This window comes from Puma concolor, chromosome B3 (assembly GCF_028749965.1).
Source record: "Puma concolor isolate L17-30 chromosome B3, mPumCon1.1.hap2, whole genome shotgun sequence".
Taxonomy (NCBI): Eukaryota; Metazoa; Chordata; class Mammalia; order Carnivora; family Felidae; genus Puma; species Puma concolor.
In genome coordinates, this window is record NC_141672.1 from 86,305,360 (window position 1) to 86,325,941 (window position 20,582).

At 49.5% G+C, this 20,582-nt stretch overlaps 1 protein-coding gene across 1 annotated transcript; it reads left to right on the forward strand.

The window, feature by feature from the left end:
* The first annotated feature begins 13,050 nt into the window (after positions 1 to 13,050).
* On the forward strand, positions 13,051 to 16,487 carry INAFM2 (InaF motif containing 2). The gene is made up of 2 exons (XM_086710363.1): positions 13,051 to 15,262; positions 16,173 to 16,487. The coding sequence occupies exon 1, from the start codon at positions 13,830 to 13,832 to the stop codon at positions 14,286 to 14,288; it is 459 nt and encodes a 152-aa protein (XP_086566489.1). The 5' UTR covers positions 13,051 to 13,829; the 3' UTR covers positions 14,289 to 15,262; positions 16,173 to 16,487.
* The last annotated feature ends 4,095 nt before the right edge of the window (positions 16,488 to 20,582 follow it).

Sequence of the window (20,582 nt, forward strand, 5' to 3'; positions counted from 1 at the left end):
CGGGTCTTGAGAACTGGTCACCTTGGAGCTGGGGGCCTCAGTCCCAGGAGTAATCTCTGGTCAGATGCAGGTGAGGAGCTGGAGAAGGAACAATATGGGGACCCCCCCCCCCCGGGGATGCTGTTGCCCAAGCTGGGCCTGAGGGGAGGGTGTAAGTAGCTCCCCAGGGGAAGGGACCTCCACAGAGGTGGGCTCTAAAGTATAGGAGTCTCTTCCCACAGCTGAGGAGGCTGGGACCACCCTGGAGGTGGGTGTTGAGGGTGGGGTTGGGCGCAGCTGGGATTTGGTGGTTTGAATAAGCAAAGTTTGCTGCACACCCAGCTCTTCTTTCTCAATGCTTCCTCCCATGAAAATGAGGTACAAGTGAGGCAATCAGGCCCCTCGCCCGCCGCACATACCTGCTCTTGGCCCTCTGGGCCTGGCAGAGGTCTAGAACCCCCACAAACCCAACATTACCCTACACACACACTGCAACCCTTGTCACCGCCTCCACTGCGCTCTCTTGCCCAGCTCTCTCCTCTGCTCTGTGCCCAGGGCCTGGGGTGAGAACACCAGGGGGCAGGAGGCCGCTTGGTGAAGCCTCAGTTCTGTCTGCCTGTTGAGGGTGCATGGACCTAACACTGACTGGGCCCAGGGAGCTCAGTCCCAACCTCCCTCAGCCAGCCCACTTCCTCTTGCCTAACCTACGCCTCCTTATCACCCTTCTTAGCTTAGCTGGGGGAGCAGGGGGCTCTGCCCAGGACTTCCTTCCCCTCTGAGGGCCTGGCTTTCTGCCCCAGGTCCCATGTGAGCCTTTGTTCCGCCCCTTAACAACTGTGGGGCCCTCACCCAGGCCCTAGAACTGCCTCTGCTGGCCAGTCTGGCCCAGGGCAGGAGGATGGGGGCCACTGAGGGCTGGAGCTAAGGGGATTCCCAGCACAAAAATAATCCCTGGAAAAGTGATTCTAAGGCTACTGGAGTGGATCCTGTAACAAGGCCCGACAGCCTGTGGAAGCCGTTCTGGAACTGCCCTGTGCTTCCATGCCCCACTGCCTTCAGGATTCATCCTCTGTCCCCTCCCTCCAAGCCTTCTGTCTGTCATCACCCCTCCCTCCAGCCAGCAGTGGGCCCCCTGTAGGGCCCCTGCAGTTCCCATTCCCTCCCTGGGATCAGGTTCTCTCTTGGTCTGTTTGAATGCATTTTGCAAGGGAAATCCTTGCCCTTTCCCAAAGACCCTACACCTGTCACCTGCAGCCATCTCTCGTCCTGCACCCAAGTCCCTCCCTCTTGTCTGCCTGGAAAGACAATCCCCACCTTCTCCCTCAGCCTGGGGAGAGACAAGAGACAGGCTCCTCTCATTTCATGAGATTGGAGGTGCCACAGGAAGGCGGGGATTTCAGTACTCCTTACTCTGATCCTTTCAATCTTGGGCTCTGAATCCACAGAGGCTCTAATCCACAGAAGAAAGCCTCACCCATCTTCTCCCGGTGATGGCAGTGCCTGGACCCAGTTCTTGAGACCCCCAATCGTAGCTTCAGTGGGGCCTGTACTCTCCTGCCGTCTTCCTACCTAGCGGCCCTCAGAATGGAAGAAGACCGGGCAGCAAGAAGAGCCAGGAAAACCTTCATCAAAGAGGACTTTTTTTCCTTTAAAAATACATTTAGGTTTCCTGCAATGTGAATTGACAAAGAAAAATACCGTGTAAGTAACGGTAGAGGGGATATGGAGAAAATTAGGGAGGTCACACGAATAACCAGTTTGGGAAATGTGGCTCCTGGGCTGAGCTGAGTAGTAGGCACCCCACGCTGCCTGCCAATCTCACCCCCAGGGCAGAAGGTAGAAGGGCAAGGATGCCCCCTGCTGGGCGCACTGGAAAGCATGTGCCTCCTAGGGAAAGGCTGGGGATCCCGGGAAAGCCGACTCTCAGGGAAGTCACTGGAGGGTCTGTGTCATGGTGATTCACGGAGACACGTTCGCTGGGGAGTTTGGCATGTGTGAGCTTTGGCGGTGAGAAACTACGCTCAACAGAATGCCTCCCAAGGAGATGCTGGTACCTAGAACCCAGGAGGCAGGCAGGTGTCGAAGTCTCTCGCTCACTTGGCACTTTTGGGTGGGGACCTTGTGCTGTGGTTCTCCAACCTGTTCATCAGCAAAGATTAGTAGTGGAAGTTAAACTCCGATCTTCAGGTCATAGCCAAACAAGAGAGTCAGATGAGATTGGTTTCTTACCTGATGCCATGACTTACCGGATAAAGCAACAAAGTTCCAGAGCCTGGAGATCTATGGTGCATTTTAGGCCAGTGGTTAGCTACTCTGGGAATGAAGATGCCTTGGTCGTTGCATTCTCTGGGGCCTATTTCCCAGTCTGTTATAGGGAGCCACACTCAGTCTCCATAAATCCAGCCACTTACCAGCTGGTTTATCTTGTGATACTTAACCTTCCTGTGCCTCCATTTCCTCACCTATAAAACAAGGATCATAATACCTCCAAAGGTGGTTGTAAGGATTCAATAATATGTATATCCAATACTTAACATAGTGCCTGCACATGAGCTCGATAGTATTGTTATCATTATTTATCATTATTATTTATTGGCAGACACTGGCAGGGGAAATACAGTTTCTCGTCACTTCCTCTGCAGTATATATGCTGTTCTTTCCAAAACAAGTATCTTCACTGACTTGCTTTTTGGATTGCTCTTTTTTCTTTTTCTCAGCAGTTTGTGTGGGTCAGGGGCTGACCCATCTTCAAAGGGCAGGCAGAGTTAAGGGTGCGCCTGGTTATAGACTTGAAGCGGGCTGTCTGCTATTCAAGCAGGCAGCCTGAACTCATGAAGTCATGGGCATGAGGACTCAAATCGTGGGCAAATGCCAACCTCCTGCCACCTTTAACCACTACAGCCTCCACAGCCGATGAGGCAGGTGTGAGAGTGAGGAGCTGTCCGTCAGTCCAGCTGAATGTCCGGCTATGGCTCCACCCTCTGCACGCTGAGAGCTAGATGTGGGTGGAGACCCAAATAAGGCTGGGAGGCAGGTGCTGAGGTTCTGATCCCTTGGGGAGGAGAGGAGAGCTTGTTAAGAGTTCTCTGCAGAAGCCCAGGAGGAAGACATTGCCTGTCTTCCCAGGCCAAGCCCTTCTGGAAGCATAGAAAGAACCATCTGGGACTTATAATAAGTCTCATGGGTGTTTCCCTTTGAAGTACCATTTTGGATCAAAGTTACCTGAAGGTATAGCTGAGTGAACACTGGGCCCAGCCTCAAAAACCCAGATTTTAGTCTCAACCAGAGCAAAGGTTTGCTGTGAGATCTTGGCAAGTTACCGGAGCTCCCTGATCTGTTAAACTTTTGATTATTTCTAAGATTCCTTCCAACTCTAAAAAATCTTCTCTTTACAACCAGAAAGGGCAACCTCGTCACTTTTATCTCCTGCCTTTCCTCTGAGAGGTGACAAACCTAGAGGCTAGCACTGTAGACGGCAGGAAGAGATTGGCTCCTACCCCAGCAGGATGTTCTTGGGCACAGTATTTATATTCTCTGCCTCTGTTTATCTATCTGTGAAGTGGACCAGTTTTTATAAGTGTGATGGAAGTAAGCTAGATGATGTCCTTCTCTGGGTGGGCATATGGTTCGCTGCACACAAGGAATGCCCTCAGAGCTGATGGGTGGCTCATCCTTGTCCCTGTGCTGGTCCACCTTTTTATCAGGGCCTGGGTAAAGCCACAGTGAACAAGACCGTGGCCTTTGTGAATAGCAGAAAGCCAGTGAAAACAGGGAATCTGTTGGGAGCTACACTCAGGATCCCAAAACATCCTAGCCTGCTCAAGCAACAGCCTCAGCCTCACAAGGTAAAAAGAACAGGGCTTAACTGAGAGATCCGGGCTTGGCTCCAAAGCACCAACTGTACAAGGACAGGGTGGGGAAGTGGCGGCTTAGCGGAAGCATGTGTGAATAAAACTGAGGGTTTTCGCTCACAGCCAAGTCCATAGGAGTCAAATGAAAAGCTGCTAACTAAGCGGACAGACGCTTGGGCTGCTAAATTGAAGTCAAGTATTGAGCCCAGTGATTCTCCATCTTGATATTAATCAGAATTGCCTGGGAAGCTCTAGGAACATTGTGAAACTTGCTGCATCCAGACCCTTTGATTCAGGACCTGGTGTGGGTGGATGAGGGAGGGAAGGAAGGTGAGGAGTTTGGATTTCTGAAGAGTTTTGCCCTTGGTTCCAGTGTGCAGCCATGGCTTGAGGACCAAAAGAGACTCAGTCCATTCTCCTTCTTGGCATGCATGTCAGACCACAGCTGATGTACTCAGGGACCCAGTTTAGGCTGCTTTATCGTGGGGGAAACACACAAGCTGGAGAACACTGGTGAGGGGCAACCAGGATGTAGGAAGCACACAACACACGGTGAGGACTGTTAGAGAAAACCGCAGCACAGAAGACACAGGCCGTCCATGAGGTCCACCTTCAAATGGTCAGACTTGTTCTCTGAGGTCCTAAAGGTTAGATCTTAGGTGATAGTCTTAGGTCAGGCTTCTCATGAAACACCATGAGACAGAGATTTGCTTGTAGGAAGTTTATTGGGAGGTGTTCCGAGAAGCAACACCGCACACCTGCAGAAATGAAGGACTAGGGATTGATGGGGGCGGGGAGAGAGAAATTGATCAATGATTTAATCACAACAAGGGACACTCCAACAGGGAGCTTTAGGGTTGAGATAACCCTTCAGAGGCAAGTTGAGATGGCCCCAACTGAGGCAAGAGCTCGTCCTTTGAACCCCTACATTGGCCATCTACATTTTCCCTAGGAAGGGCTCATGAAGTCAGGCAAGGCGGCTTCTTTTAGTGGCTTAAGGAAATGCCCAGGAAGAGACTCATTTGTCAGCCATTACCAGCCAACCCTTCTGGCAACCTGGGGATAAGCTTCTCTGTCCCAAAGGTGGGATCTGGGTAGTGCATCATAGCAACCATGGCAATACCTACTTTGCACAGCTCAGACCTATTTGCTCCACATGCTAAGCTCACTCTACCTGGAATAACTCCTCTGGGATTCTGGTGATTGCTTTCCCTGGGAAACTTACAAGAAGGTAAGTGGAATGACCTATAGCCCCTACTACTGCAGCTTGTCTAGGTGACATAAGTGATATTCAGTGTTCCCCACTCCCCAACCATTACCCATTCTAGATTCTCTTTACCTTCAGCTTGTACCTGTATGTGTCCAGTTGGCTTACCTGGTGAAATGACTCAGATCCTCATTCCTAAGCAATATGAGCCCCTAGTCACCATGTCCTTCTCAAACCATGCTGGTAAATTTGTCCACTTATTATCAAAATTGGGCAAGTGTGTACCAAGAGATACTGTAGTGGATGACCTCAGTGCCAAACATATTCTTCCCTGACACGCTGTAGCAGCAAATCTATCTCCTCCAAAGGACCAGGGTCAGGTCCCTCTGTGATGATGTGGCTCCTTTTTTTACCTACTGGTCTCTTGGCACAAGTTGTTTGAAGGACAGAAAGCAGTCACACTTAAAGCTTATGGGATTCTTGATTTGTCCCTTGGTAGAAGTGTTCTGCCTCTGGGAACCAGATTCTCTAAACCTGGAGAGTCTGGAACTGTAGGAATAGGAACCACAAATTTCCCCCAAAAGGGTCACTGGGAGTGATGATAAGTGGGTTATTCCTACTTTCACCCCTTGTTTTCTAGACCTCTGTATCATAGCCATGGGGAAATAGCACCATATTATAGTTACTGAATAGGGTGCATGCTTCCTTCTGGAGGATGGTGTCCCACCATCTTTAAAATGGGCCTTCAGCTACACCTTCGAAAGGCTGCTCTTTTACTCTATCAGCTCTACTCGCCAGTGGGTGGCAAAGTATGTGGTAGGTTCAGAAGATTCCACGATCCTATGTCCACTCTTTTGCCACAAAGTGGGACTCTTGGTCTGATACAATGTTATGTGAGATTCCACGTCAGTAAATCAAATACTCTTTAAGTCCTCAGGGAGTGGTGCTGGTTGAGGCCTCAAACAGGAAAGAGAAATTCATGTTCAGAATATGCTGATTCAAGTAAAGGTTAATCACCAACCTTTCCAGAGAAGGATAGTCAACTTGTTACCGAGCTGTTGGTTGGCCATCAGTCGCTGGCAGGTTGAACATTTGGCAGCAACAATTACTAGATCAGCCTTGGTGAGTGGGAGCCAATTTTGTTGGGTCCACCACTACAACCATAGACAATATGCCATCTATGCCAACATGGCCACTTTATCCATGTGCTCATTGCGCCAAACTGAGTGGTTGATGACAGAGGCTAGCAAACGTTAACTAGCCAAGTCATTCTATCCATTTGGTTATTCAGCGTCTCCTCTGTGCCAGATGCTCTCAGATGGGCATTAACATGCAATATATAGATCTTCACACTTTGTGCTCACTTTCATAGATACACCAACATGCCTCTCCCCAAGACATTGTTTCCAATCTCCCAGTGTTGCTCTTTCTAGGCCTCTAACCAACTAACCGAGTCCATTTGCTACAGCCCATGATCCTATACAAAATTGTATGTAGGGCCACTCTTCCGGGGAGCCGTGAGGATCCAGGTCCCCAGATATCAATATAATTCGGACACCGCATGACCTTAAAATGTTTGGCCATTTCACTTTCCCCATTGTACAGTTACCCTAGTAAATGTCCATGGGTCCCTTTGGGGAAGGACTAGTGAAATCATTGCTCTACTGCCATAGTATTACAAAGGCCTTCCCCCTAGAGACTTAACCTCTCCTTCAGTCAACAGGTTCTAGATCTGAAAATTGAATCAGGTCTGGAAACTGGACGAGGTATTGTGACTTTTTATTAGAGCAACTGCCATCAATCTCCTGGCCTTTAACTCTTGATTTCTTTTCATTGTACAGCTCAGCAATTTTGTATGTGATCTACAGATCCTTGGAGGTCCTTGAAACCATTTCAGAGACTTCACAAGGTCAAAATATTTGCATTATAATACTAAGATGTTATTTGCCTTTTTAACTGTCTAGACATTTGCACTGATGGTGTAAAAGCAATGGTAAATAAATCAACTGGCACCTTAATAAACCAAGGCAGTGGAAGCAAACTATTCTTGAAACAGTTTGTTCTTTTTTATTATGAAAGACAGAAAGAGAGAAAGAAGAAACAAAGGAGACAAAGAGGATGGAAGGAGGGGGAAAAGGAAGGAAAAAGAATCAGTTTCACTTAAGAATGTCCTTAATGAAAAAAAAGACTATCCTATAGAAGAAAGAGAGAGAGAAAAGAATGTCCTTAATGAAGCAATAAAAATTGCTGAAATTTATTAAATCATGACCCTTAAATACATGTCTTTTAAATATTCTCTGTCATTGGGGCACCGTCTGGCTCAGTCAGTGGAGCATGCAACTCTAGATCTTTAGGTTGTGGGTTCAAGCCCTGCGTTGGGTATAGAGATCACTTTAAAAATAGGGATGCTTGGGGCGCCTGGGTGGCGCAGTCGGTTAAGCGTCCGACTTCAACCAGGTCACGATCTCGCGGTCCCTGAGTTCGAGCCCCGCGTCAGGCTCTGGGCTGATGGCTCAGAGCCTGGAGCCTGTTTCCGATTCTGTGTCTCGCTCTCTCTCTGCCCCTCCCCCGTTCATGCTCTGTCTCTCTCTGTCCCAAAAATAAATAAATGTTAAAAAAAAAAATTAAAAAAAATAAAAATAGGGATGCCTGAGTGGCTCAGTAGTTAAGGATCTAACTTCAGCTCAGGTCATAGTCTCACAGTTTGTGAGTTTGAGCCCTGCATTGGGCTCTGTGCTGACAGCTCAGAGCCTAGAGCCTGCTTCAGATTCTGTGTCTCCCTCTCTTTCTGCCCCTCCCCAACTCACACTCTGTCTCTCTCTTTCTCTCTCTCTCAAAAGTAAACATTAAAAAAATTTTTAATAATTTAAAAATAAAAATAAATATTGTCTGTGATTAAATGTAAAGTACTGTACTGCACACAGAAGTAACGGGTCTCGGGGCGCCTGGGTGGCTCCGTCGGTTAAGCATCCGACTTCAGCTCAGGTCGCGATCTCGCGGTCCGTGAGTTCGAGCCCCGCGTCGGGCTCTGTGCTGACCGCTCAGAGCCTGGAGCCTGTTTCAGATTCTGTGTCTCCCTCTCTCTCTGCCCCTCCCTTGTTCATGCTCTGTCTCTCTCTGTCTCAAAAATAAATAAACGTTAAAAAAATTAAAAAAAAAAAAAAAAGAAGTAACGGGTCTCTTGGGCACCTGAGTGGTTCAGTCCGTTAAAGTCCGACTCAGGTTGTGATCCGCTTTGTGAGATCAAGCCCCTGTGTCAGACTCTGAGCTGACAGCACACAGCCTGCTTGGGATTCTTTCTCCCCTTCTCTCTCTGCTCCTTCCCCTCTTGCACTCTCTCCCTCTTTCAAAATAAATAAACATTAAAAAAAGAGAAAAAAGAAAAGAAGTAATGTGTCTCTCTTATGAACCACAGTGCAACTGAGTCACCAGCTGAACTAACCCATTTTCTTTATGGAACACCATTTTCACTTGAAAGAATGACTGACAGATAAACTCCGATTACTTAGACTTTGTTATTTGGCAGATGTTTTCTCAAATCCAAACCAAGTAAGCCTGTCACTTTGAGGAAAACAACCAACAGTACTTACTAATGATAAAATTTGAGGTTTTCAGCAAAAATTAGAATTTTAGAAAATTTGTACACACTATCATGAGTTGATAGATTCCAACGCTTAAACTTTTTCTGATATTAACAAATATAATTTTTACTATTGTATAATGAATTGTATCAATATTTGAAAGATCTATACAATCCAATGAAGCAATATTTTCCAAATGACTGAAGCGGGATGTTATAAAACCATGCATGGGAAACAGCCATTCATACTGCAGGGTAGATTAATAGACTTTAATATGATCAAGTACAAAAAATTCATTGATATAGTTTCATATTCTAAATTACAACTACCATTTAAGAAAATACTACTTGTTGAGTTTTGGTGTAGTCTCAAATTATGTGAAAAGGCTATTAAAATGCTTCTCTCTTTCCTAACTACATATCTGGGTCAGGCCAGATTTTCTTCATATATTTTAACCAAAACAACATATTGCCAGTAGAAGCAGATATGAGAATCCAGCTGTCCTCTATAAAGCCACACTTAAGAATTTACAAAAATATATTTAAAAAGCCACTCTTTCACTAACTTTTTCTCTCATACAATGTAGTTATTTTTCATATAAATATACTATTGATGTTAACATATAATGGGCTAATTATTTTTTTAATGTTTATTTTTGAGAAACAGAGAGTAGGGAGGGGCAAAGAGAAAGAGCGACAGAGGATCTAAAGTGGGCTCTGTGCTGACAGCAGAGAGCCCGTTTCGGGGCTGGAACTCACCCGTGAGATCATGACCTGAGCTGAAGTCGTATGTTTAGCTTAACCCACTGAGCCACCCAGGCACCCCTGGGCTAATTCTCTTTTTTTTTTTTTTTTTAACGTTTTTTATTTATTTTTGGGACAGAGAGAGACAGAGCATGAATGGGGGAGGGGCAGAGAGAGAGGGAGACACAGAATCGGAAGCAGGCTCCAGGCTCTGAGCCATCAGCCCAGAGCCTGACGCGGGGCTCGAACTCACGGACCGCGAGATCGTGACCTGGCTGAAGTCGGACGCTTAACCGACTGCGCCACCCAGGTGCCCCTCTTTTTAATGAGTTGATAAATACTTGACGAATTTCTCAGTCTTATTTCTAATAGGGCAAATGTCAATAGATGCAGCCCGCATAAACAAAAGCTCTTTGGAGATGCCAGTTTTCAAGACTGTAAAGTGATATTTTGTCCAAAACACTTGAGAACCACTGGTGCAGGTACCATTACGGGCTGCCCACCTAGCTTGGCCCAGGGATGCTATGTTCTATTCATCAGCTGCCTAGCTCTACTGTCGGGACCCTCCACTGCCACTCCTCTTTGCTGCTCACCACAGTAGTTGTGCCAACCTCTGGCTTCTATTGCGTGGTCCTATCGTTCCCATCGCTATCAAAGAGCCAATTCTGTAATGGCCTCTTGCTGTCAGCCCTGGCCTACAGAGGACAGCCACACAGCTTCTCCCAGTGCATTCCTCTCTGCTTTGATAGCCAGAGTATCCCCTGGGCCTTCCTGTGGAACTGAAGCAGGTTTCTGGCCTTCCATAGAATACCGACTACAGCAGGCTCACTTCTTTGAGCTTTTTGAACGCCTCCTCCATCTTCTGCTATGGCAGTTCTGACATTTTCTTTTCCCTTAGCCAGCCATTGTCTTTTTCCTGTCTCCCAGGACCCATGTCAGGGTCTTAAATCCTATTTTACCCGAGAGTGCTCCCATATCAATAAACTTTTTTTTTTTTTTTTTTTTTAAACTTAGCATCCAGACTTGGCTCCCCACAGATCCAGCCTGTACATCCTCTCCTGGCTCATGCCAGTACAAGTTGGCTACTTTTGTAGCTCCTTTGCAGGTGTAGCCCTCTTCCTTTCCTATCAGGCTCCTGAACATCCCTGGCTGGGTTTTGTTGCAGCTTTGCCCTTATGTGTTGGTCTTGGAGGCCAAGAGAGAGAGGCAGTTTCCTTTGGCACCTGAGAGCAGTTCCCAGAGACAGTGGAAGTGTGAGCCATCAGTAGCCAACACTCCTGGCAGCTGGAAGAATCAGTGCCTCGGCCCCCATCTGAGGTTACCCTCACTACAGAGACAAATTTAAGCTCTGCCTATGAGGCAGAGTAGTGCAGGGATGAGAACATAAGACCTTAGAGTCAGAAAGGCTCAGGTTTGAATTCCATCTAGTTATGTGACCTTGGGCAAGTTACTTAACTTTTTTGAGGCTGTTTCTTCATCTCCAACGCGGAGATAAATAGTAACTACCTGATAGATTGGTATGAGACAAATGAGATGAGGAACCTAAGTGCTTAATATGGTGCCAGCACTTACTAAAGCCATGGATGTTGCTACTGTTATAACCGATCAGACCTTTCCAAAGCTGAAAAGGCTGCCTTATGGAACAGACAATAGGTACACCATCATGGAGAGTCTTTTAGCTGTCGCTGGAGAGGGCTCCATAGAGATGTTGTGGAGGATTCTCTAGGGTCCATGGGAGTATTCACAAAAGATGACCTTGGGGCCCATTCTGTCTCCAAGCTGCCTTGATTCTCTGATTTCTCTGACTGCTTACCCTTGGTCGGGGAGAGGCACTTAGAGAAGCATATTCACTTTCAGGCCACTAGGGGGCCATTTGGTTGCCTGCAACAGGAATACACTAATGGTTTCTTAATGACTCAGGCACCAGGGAGATCAGGCTCAATTATATCTGAAAGCATTTTGAGTCCTAGGGTAAAAGACACTATGTAAATCCGGATAATAAATAGGACTTATTGATGACAGTTTAAAGAATCTGGCACTGTTTCGTTTGGAGAAGAATAGGGTGAGAGGAACTGAATGAAGGCTTTGAGTATATGTATTCCTTAGCATAGAAAAGAGTGACGGGCTATTTTCCTAGCCCACTGGGAACGAAGCAAGAAGAAAGTTTACTTTGCAACACAAGAAATGCAGAGTGCATCCAAGAAAGAGGATGGAAGGAGGCTTTGGGTTGGCCTTACCTGAATCTTTCCAAATAATTCACCTTAGTACAGTTCATCTGATCAGTTCTGCCACAAAGACCAGAAAGCAGGGAAGAGAGGACAACATCCAGAGACAATTCAGAGATTTTTAACTTAACAGGTTACCCTGCGGGGGGTGGGGGGGGGGGTGCCTCTGGCCAACCTGGAAGCAGTACAGGGAAGGAGCAGTTGTCTTTTCCCCATCAGCCCACAAAAGGCAATAAACATTCCAAATAGTTGATGTCCTTAAAATTTCTCAGAAAGTACAAAGGCAGGCTATTCCTGGAGATAGCATCCAGTTGACCACTGCTAGTGACAGACTCACACCTGGATCTCAGGAATGAGAGGGAGAGAGGCTGGGTTACAGGCCTGTGGTTTAAGCAGCTGATCAACACACTTAGTTCTGGTAGCCACTTGACTTCTGTACAGCTGAGGTAGCAGGGCACCGGTGCTACGGAGGAGCTTCCTTATAAAGAGGCAGGTGTTGGGAAGGCAAAGGTAGGTCCTGTTGGGGAGGAGGGAAAATGGGTAGGGCAAAGAGGGTCCTGCCCCACAGAGTCAGAAGCCAGGAGTCAGGCTCACACATGCTGGGGAGGGGGAGGTCACCCACAGGACCCCCGCCACCACCACAGTCCTCTGCCCACTCACCAGCACACAGGCACAGTCTCACATACCCATTAAGACACCCAAGCAGTCCGCTCACCCAGCTCTGGGAACACAGGAAGTAGAATTCAAGGAGGAGGGAACCAGAAATTCTGGAAATCCTTACCCAGAGTGGAGGAAACAGAAGGCAAGAGAGGAAGACAGAAGGACGGGGAAGGCACAGGGGAAAGCGGCTACTGAGAGTCGAAGCTTGGCTAGGGGACGTTGGCACCGACCAGACCGTAGGGAGGACAAACCTCACAAGAGAACGGGCACGTTGGGGGGGGGGGGGGGGGTGGCGAGAAGGGGACAACAGCCCAGACTCTGAGGCCCAGAGGGGATCAGAGAGGAGTAAAACTCTGAGAGCCACACTCCACGGGTTCAGTGCAGCCTCTTGAATCCAAATCAAGCCCAAAGCTGGGAATCGGGCACCCCAAAAAGCGGGATCTGAAACCTGTTGCAAACTTCAGGACTAAGGCGAGTCTGGAGAGCCCCGCTCAGCACGTGGTTCCCAGAAACTTCGAAAGGTCTCGCAGCCTGACTCCGGGCTCTAAGAGAATAAGAGAGGAAATCGGGAAGATTTCAGCACCGCTCCAAAGCCCAGCGCCGGCCGGGGGTGGGGAGCAGGGAAGGGGCGCGACCAGCTGCGACCACAGTGAGTGTTCGGGGACGCTTAGCTGCCTGTGCAGGACGTGGGCCAGGTTCGCTAGGAGTGAAAGAGTTCAGGAAACCCGCCCGGAGGGCACGTGGAGCGGGACGTCGGCCGAGAGCATGAGCATGAGAGTGGTATCACCCCGACTTTGGGGGGGGATACTGAGGCCTGGGGGCCGCAGCCGTTATTGCTGTTCCACCTGTCACTTCGGACAGTGGGGAGCGAAGGACAGAGGCGCCAGAGTTGACAGCTCCGTGCTCTGACCACCCCTCCCCGCCCCCTTTCCAGTTCCGCTCCCCGCCCCAAACGGCGCCGTTCCCCTTTTAAAGAAGCGCCCGGGGCTCCCATCTTCTCCGCGCCAGTTCGCGCGGGGCTGCAGCGACGTTGCCCTTTTAAGAACCAGCCTCCTTTAACTCTCTCCTAACGGGGCGTCCCGGAGGGGCTTGCGGCGCCCAACACAAGCCCGCCTCCCCTCGCGGCACTTCCGGACCCCGGCGTCGCCCTTTTAAGAGGCAGCCCCCAGCAGCGCTCCCCCCGCCCCCTGTTGCCGGCGCGCGAGGTGGGGGAGCCGGGCTGGAGCGGAGCGCGCCGTCCGCGCGGCCCCTGGAGACCGGGCGGCCGGCGGCCGAGCAGGCGGCGGCGGCGGATGGGGACGCGGAGCCGGGCGGCTGTGGCGGCTGTGGCTGTGGCGGCGGCAGGGAAGCAGCTGACGGGCCGGCGGCGGCGGCGGCGCTGGCGGCAGTGACTGGTCCAGGCCCCGGCGGCGGCTGCAGCGACGCGGTGGAGGGCTGCGGGCGAGCGGCGTGAGGAGCGGCGGAGGAGCGCGGAGCTGCCGAGAGCCGGGGGCGCCGGGCCGCCCCTTGTCCAGTCCTCGCAGGCCGCCAGGCCCCCTCCAGCCGGGGCCGTGGAGCACCGGGGCAAAGGCCGGGGCCCCCCCATGAAGGAGCGCGACGCGGCCCCGGCCGAGCGGGGCAAGCCGGCCACCTACACCGGGGACAAGAAGGCGAAGATGGCGGCCAAGACCAACAAGAAGTGGGTCCGGCTCGCCACCGTGTTTGCCTACGTGCTCTCCGTGTCGCTGGCCGCCATCGTGCTCGCCGTCTACTACAGCCTCATCTGGCAGCCGGTGGGCGCCGGGACCTCGGGGGGAGCCGCCGGCCCGCCCCCCGGCGGCTCCAACGCCACCGGCCCGTCCGGGACTTCGGGGGCGGCGGCCGGGCCCAATGCCACAGGGTCGTCCCGCCGCGAGGCACCGCGCGACGCGCCCCCGCTGCAGGCGGCGCGGCCCATGCCTCCGGAGCCCTCTGCAGACAGTCCCCCGGCCGGGCCGCTGGAGCGGCCGCGGGGACCGGAGGAGGACGAGGAGGAAGCGGCGGCGGCGCCCGGGAGTCGTTGAGCCCCTCCGCGCCAGGGGCGGTCGGGAACCATTCTCCCCTCCCCACGCCCGGAGGCAGGACTTTGCAGCAGGACGGGGCGGGGAGCCCGCGGGAGTGACCCCCACGGGAGTGAACGCCCTCTCTCCCCGCAACGATCGCCACCTCGCCCGGGGAGCCAGGGGCCTGCATCCCGATCTTGAAGCCAAGGGACCACGATTCGCCGGGGGCTCGGGGTTTGGTCTTCCCAGGACCGTGCTGCGCCAGGGCTCTGAGCCATAAAGGGAATGGGGGGAGGGGTGGGGAGATCCCAGCTCCGAACCCTTTTTCGCCGCTAGCTCTTGTGTATCCTACGTGCAGGAGTGACTCGGGCTTTCCCCCAAGACTCAGGGGAAGGAGGGAGCTGTAGGGGCTCTTCTTAAATAAGCTGAAGCTCTCACAAGGAGGAGGGCACCAAAAGTAGTGGAGCTCAGGTACGTCAACCTAGTTGCAGTGGCCACAGATGCATTTAATTTATAGATCCCTGTATATAGTTGTTGACATATGCACTAGAAGCTATAATTACACAGAACTATATGTATCCTCCCACAACCCTGGTTAGCTTCCGACCGATGGGGTCACGCAAGGGCTATTTGCTGGCCCCCAAAGTGCAGCTAACCAGAAGGGCACAAACACTGTTTTTTTTTCATCATCCACTCTCTCCCCTTTACCCTCTCCTATTTCAGAAAGATAGGTTTATGGCCCAAAAGAGTATAATCATTCTTAGACTTGAGAGGACAGGGGGAAACCTTAGAAGAAGTAGAAGCAGTTTAGGGGGGGTGGAGAACGAACTAATCCCCTCCTCTTCCCACCCTAGTGCCCCCACGGAAGAGGCTTCCTGTTGCGGCCCTAAGTATCTGGATATGGGCCAGGGAAGAAGGAAGGGAAAGAGCAATGCCTCTGTGCTTCAATCCTTGGCCTTCTCCTCACAGAGTTCTTTTAGGAAGAGCAAGCTTTTGTAAGTAGAGTGGCTCACAAGTGTTTTTATTTTATTTTCTGCTCCTCAAGATCTTGTCTTGTTCCAGTAATCACCCTTGCCTTCTTCCCTCTTTGCTGAGCCTGTGACAACGTAGCCCTGCAATTAGGGCCAAATTTGTTGTGAAAGCAGAGCGTTGAGCACGTTGTCTGGTTTTGACTTGTATTATAGAACCAGAAAGGCTAAAAAGTGAGCTTCAAACTCAGGATTGTGCTTTGATAGCCGGTTAATAGACCAGCCGTGGGAAGGTTACATTGGCTTGTCTTTACGTCTCCTGATAAACCTACTTATTTGCAGCCTATACTTGGAGATGAAAAACACCAAGAGAAATGACATCTGTATAGTTCTGGGACAGCAAGAATTCTACAAACTCAATTTGGATTCCATTTCCTTCTGCCACTTGCTTTTAGGCAATTGAGTGTGGGTAGTGACAAGATATCAAACCCCTTAGTGTTTCCTTTTTGGGAAATGAGGCACTTTTTAAAAAACAAAAACAAAAAACTTATCCACCTGAGTCCTGAAACAGTTGGTCTCTCCAGTTTTTTGGCCTCCACTCTAGTTAGCTCTGATCCAAGTTTACAGGACAACAAGCCTTGCTTTCAGCCATGTTCTGTTGTGGGCAAGATAACAGCAGCTGAGCTGTCATAGCCTGGGAGCAGGCTGGTCGCACCCCCAAGGTGTCTTGGCTGGAGGAGATTTCTGAGCAGCTGATGTGACTTTGGTCATTAGGAAGCCTTTGAGGCCTTTTTAAATTTTCGGTGGGGGGTCTGGGGGTGGGGAAGAAACATGAAATGCCACTTTATAACTTCAATAATAGCCTGTAATTTATATTTATTGTGTGAATTTTTAGTCCTATATTTTAATAATTTGTAAATTGATCTCTTATTCCAAGAATCCTTTGAACTTGCCGGAGAACATCTGGGAATCCAGTCCCCTGTCCCCATCCCTGCATTCTGGACTGTTTAATCCACTTTGGGATGGATCAAAGAGTCTAGAGAGACCACTCATAGGTCCAGCTGCTGGCCTCCAGACTCTAAAGCCTTCACTGGAATTGGGACATTAGCTCCAGCTCTAGCTGTGAACATGACCAGAGACATTATTTATAATTCAGCCATTTAAGATATACCTGTACTCAAAAAGTCCTGTATATTTTTTAAAAGTTTTATTTTTCAGGTGAACAAAAATACATTCTAAGAACTCTACATAAGCCTGTGTAAGTTGACCGTTTCTCTTTCGTACTCCTTGGGGAAGGAGTAGAGTTTGGAAGAAGACATGGTCTGAGATGTGGTGGACAGACGTTGATGAATAGGTGTCAGAGGAAAAAGCAATTGCCCTACTGTACTTTTGTGCCTGATGGCTTCACTGAATTGATTAAGCGTGGCAGGGATGCATCTTAGTCGGGAAGCAGTCATGGGGTCAGGTGAACAGTGATACCTAGCTCAGCCACCTTTTACCAACCTTAAAAAGGTTCAAAACAGTTCTGCTCTTAAGAGATTCTGAGCAGATACCTAGCTGAGGATGCTCAAGGACCAGTAAGCCAACATATTAAGAGTTATGACAAACACTGAGCTGGCTGAGAGCTGCGGTGAGGATAGGCCACCCGACAGCACCACTGTTCTCACCTTTAAACCACTGGCCCCTAGATAGTTCGAAAAGTGCCAACAGTGGGAAAGAGGTGCTGACACACCTGCAGTGGTTGGCCAGAGCTTTGTCCACAGTGGAGCAGGTGAGAGAGCCAAATGGCTCAGAGAAGGTGTAGGTTGCTTCAAAGGTGAGGCTTTTTCACGCCCTAAAGCAAACAATAAAAGACAGGTGGGTGAAAAGCAAAATAAAAGGGATTAGCAATGCTGCAAAATACACTGGCACACAGTTGAACTCAGCTCATTATTAGACAATGCTGCCCAGTACAAAGTGGAGTGAGAAGCCGTGTTGGTGGGGCCCCCTGAGGCCTGCACTTCTCCAGAGCTGTTGGGGGTAGCTTCTGTGCTTTTACATCACCTTGTAGTCTGCAGGGGAGCATGGAAAAAGTCCGCCCTTCTTTTATTTCCCTCTTCAGCCTACACAATGGCTTTTTGTGAGAGGGCTTGGTAAGGCAGAGCAGAAGGGAAGTGAAAGAGTTTCCAAGGTTCTTCTAGTTGCCCCCCCACCTTTGTGTAGACGGTGACATGTGGCTTTTGCAGTTGCACACAGCTTGCCAGAACAGGGCTGGGTTGGCGGGGAGCAGTGGCCGAACAGCTTTATTTTCATAGGTTAGAAATCAGCTGCAGAAGTGCCCGTCAAGAAGGAGAGGTCTGTGCAAAGGGGGGTTACTCTCCTTTAACTGCTTCCACCATTAGGGTCATTTCTAGGTGTTTACTTCTATTAGAAGTTACTGTGCACATTTATGCCCTGGCAGCCTGAGTTTGAAGGAGGAGATAATCCTCTTTTGAAAGTGAAGTTTTGGAGGGCGAAGGACCAGGAGTTCGCTAAGCTGTTCAGACTGAGTTTGTGTTGGAATCGTTTCTTTCCCCCATGATGCTGAGGTGCAGAGAAATGTGTCTCTGAAGTTTTAATCCTAAGAAAGACTTTTCTGCCTAACAGCTCTAGATTTCTGCACAGTATGAGAGTGCAGCTTTGGAAGCTCTTCTGTCTACCTTGTTTTCCAGTTTTCACTAGGGAATTCTAAGATGCTGTGTTCTTCAGTTGAGTATTTATATCCTGTTTTGAAAGGCTGGGTGGAGAGCATCTACTTGTTTCTACATGTTTCTTTAAGGGGAACCAAAAGGTCAGGTCCTGAGCTTTAGGGCTACCACAACTATTTAAAAGGGGTAATAATTGTCCTCCCCTTCCTGTCTGCAGAGAATGGAGGTATTTCTGGAATTGCAATGCAATAACAAAAGGGCCACAGCTGTATACTTTTTCCCTTTTTTTTTTTTTTTTTTTTTTTTTTGTCTCTCAGTGGAGGGCAGGACCACAATAGCTTTGCTCATTTCACCGGACCAGCGCTAAGCCCGGTGCCTGGCACATAGTAGGAAGTGCCTAGAGTTGGTTGATCATCTGGTTGATCACTGCGTTAGATAGAATTGGCCTTGGTATCAGTGTGGTGTCACTGTCGTAATCCACTTGGATACACACATCCACAGCCCATAATCTGGTTCGAGGGAGTAGAAGGCTAAAGAGAAGCCCTGCAAATCACAGCTGTACCAGCCATTCTGGCCACAGTTTCTTTATGTCCAAGTTAAAGGACATGGGGTCAGCCTGCCTGTTCTTTCCAGGCACAAGACATACACAGCTGTAGTCCATGTAGTAGTCAACAGACACAACATAAACTGTGTGGCCCGTTCTTTGCCCCCTCTGTTCCGACCCTACGGCCTAATGTTGAGCTATAAAAATACCTGCTTTATTGACAGTTTTGGGTCACATCTGTTTTAATTGCTGACATAGCTTGTAGGTTTCTGCTGCCAGAAAACCTGTGTTATACTCTTTGTTCCCTCCAGTAGCTAGTTTAAAAAATAAAAAAACAAGGACTTTTTTTTTTCACCACATGCCCAGGCTCTCCCAGGCTCTCCATCCTAAGTGTACAAACAGCCATGGCTCCCAAAGTCATGCACTGTGTACATGAGCCACCTGGTCAGTGGGGAGCACCTGGGCCAAACCAGTTCCATATAAACATTCTATAAACATTGGCCAAGCTACTACTGAGGGACCGGAAAATTCCCACCGAATTCTTGTCCTCAAGAAATTTACAGACATGCCAATAAGAATCTACTCTTGTCACTGCCCTGTTTTCTTAACTTCAATAATCTGCTTTTAAAATAGTTTATCAGTTAACCAGCAGTATGATTTTAACTCCCCGTAGAATATTTTCCACAAATCACTACCATTAATTCAAGAACTATTTATTTAGTGCCTGCAGTGTGCCAAGCAAGCCTCAAAAGTCCCCAAGCCAACGTGTCCAGAGAGGCAATTATGTTGATTACCAAGAAATTCCTTTTAAATATACCTCTCTCAAAAATAAATAAACAAGCAAACAAAACTCTCTCTGCTAACCTCAGTGTTTAGAGTCATGAGTTGAGGTCTCTGCCCAGCTTATGACCTAGAGGCCACCTGCCCCCCCCCCCCCCCAGTAGCTCTCTACTGGTAGTTGGGGCAGTATTGTGTCATGGCAGTCGGCCTCTGTGCATGGGCAGCTCACAGCATCATGAGGACCTGGTGAGGGGAGGCAGTGTGTTCTTGGAAGGGACCCTGAACTGGAAAATAGGAACCTTGCGGACTCCGTAATAGCACTGGTTAGGGCCTTGACCCTGCTTTTTCCTCCTAACCAAATGGGAATTCATGAGAGCAACTGGAGGTAACAGATGTGAGAGGGCTTGGAGATGTTGGGAATAGAAGTGCAGCATAGACATAGGAGGTAATGTATTTTCTAGGGAGTGTCTGTCCCTTTGGGCATAAGTGATGCCTGGAAAGAAATGCAAAGGGGCAGGTGATAAACATCATAGCAAGGCCCAGACCATCAGCGTCAGCATCACCCGGGAACTTGTTCGAAATGCCATGTCTTAGGCCCCATCCCAGGCCAACTGGGTGAGAGATTCAGAGGCTAGAGCCCGCCTTTGTGTTTTAACTAGCTTTCCAGGTGACTCTGACTCTAAAATCAAAACCACCAGCCCAGACTTTGCCTCCGATTCTATAACTTAGGGTTTAGGTGTTTCTGTTTTGACAGATGGCTACAAGGTGACTTTTGACCTTTTTTCTCAGTTGAAGCCAGCTGCCCTGCTGGGAGAAAGGCAAACACTGTATCCCCAGAGTTTGTAAGAAAAAGGGGGAGAGCCTGCTGCATTACTGGTTATCTTTTGAAGGTGCCAGGAGAACTTGCCCTGGAGAACTGGTAAAGGAGGCAGGCCTGAAAGAGTCCTCCCTCCCCCTCCCACTGATGGTGTTTGCCTCACCTCCTGCCCTGGGGCCTGCTGCTCCTGAGTCAGACCTTAAAAGGAGCAGTGGGTGCCACACTTGTTCTTTCTGGTGCCAGGTCTGTGCTATTTCACTTCGTCGGCGTCAAGTGGATGCTTAATGAGGGGCCGTGACGTAGGCAGGCCGACTTGAGAGAAAGCAGCCTCAGTCTGTGCTTCTTGCCGCTCTTCTCCCTGCCTACCCAGCCTCGAGTCCTCCCCTCAGTGAGACCGTGGCCCCCCCTGCGTCAGCCCTTCCGCAAAAGCACCGGCAGTCCTCACTCAGAGCTGCTTGCTGGGTCTGTGAACACTGATAAGTGGCTGGAGAGGCAGGGTGAAGTGGTATCTTTAGTTTCTCCTATTCCTTTGACCACACC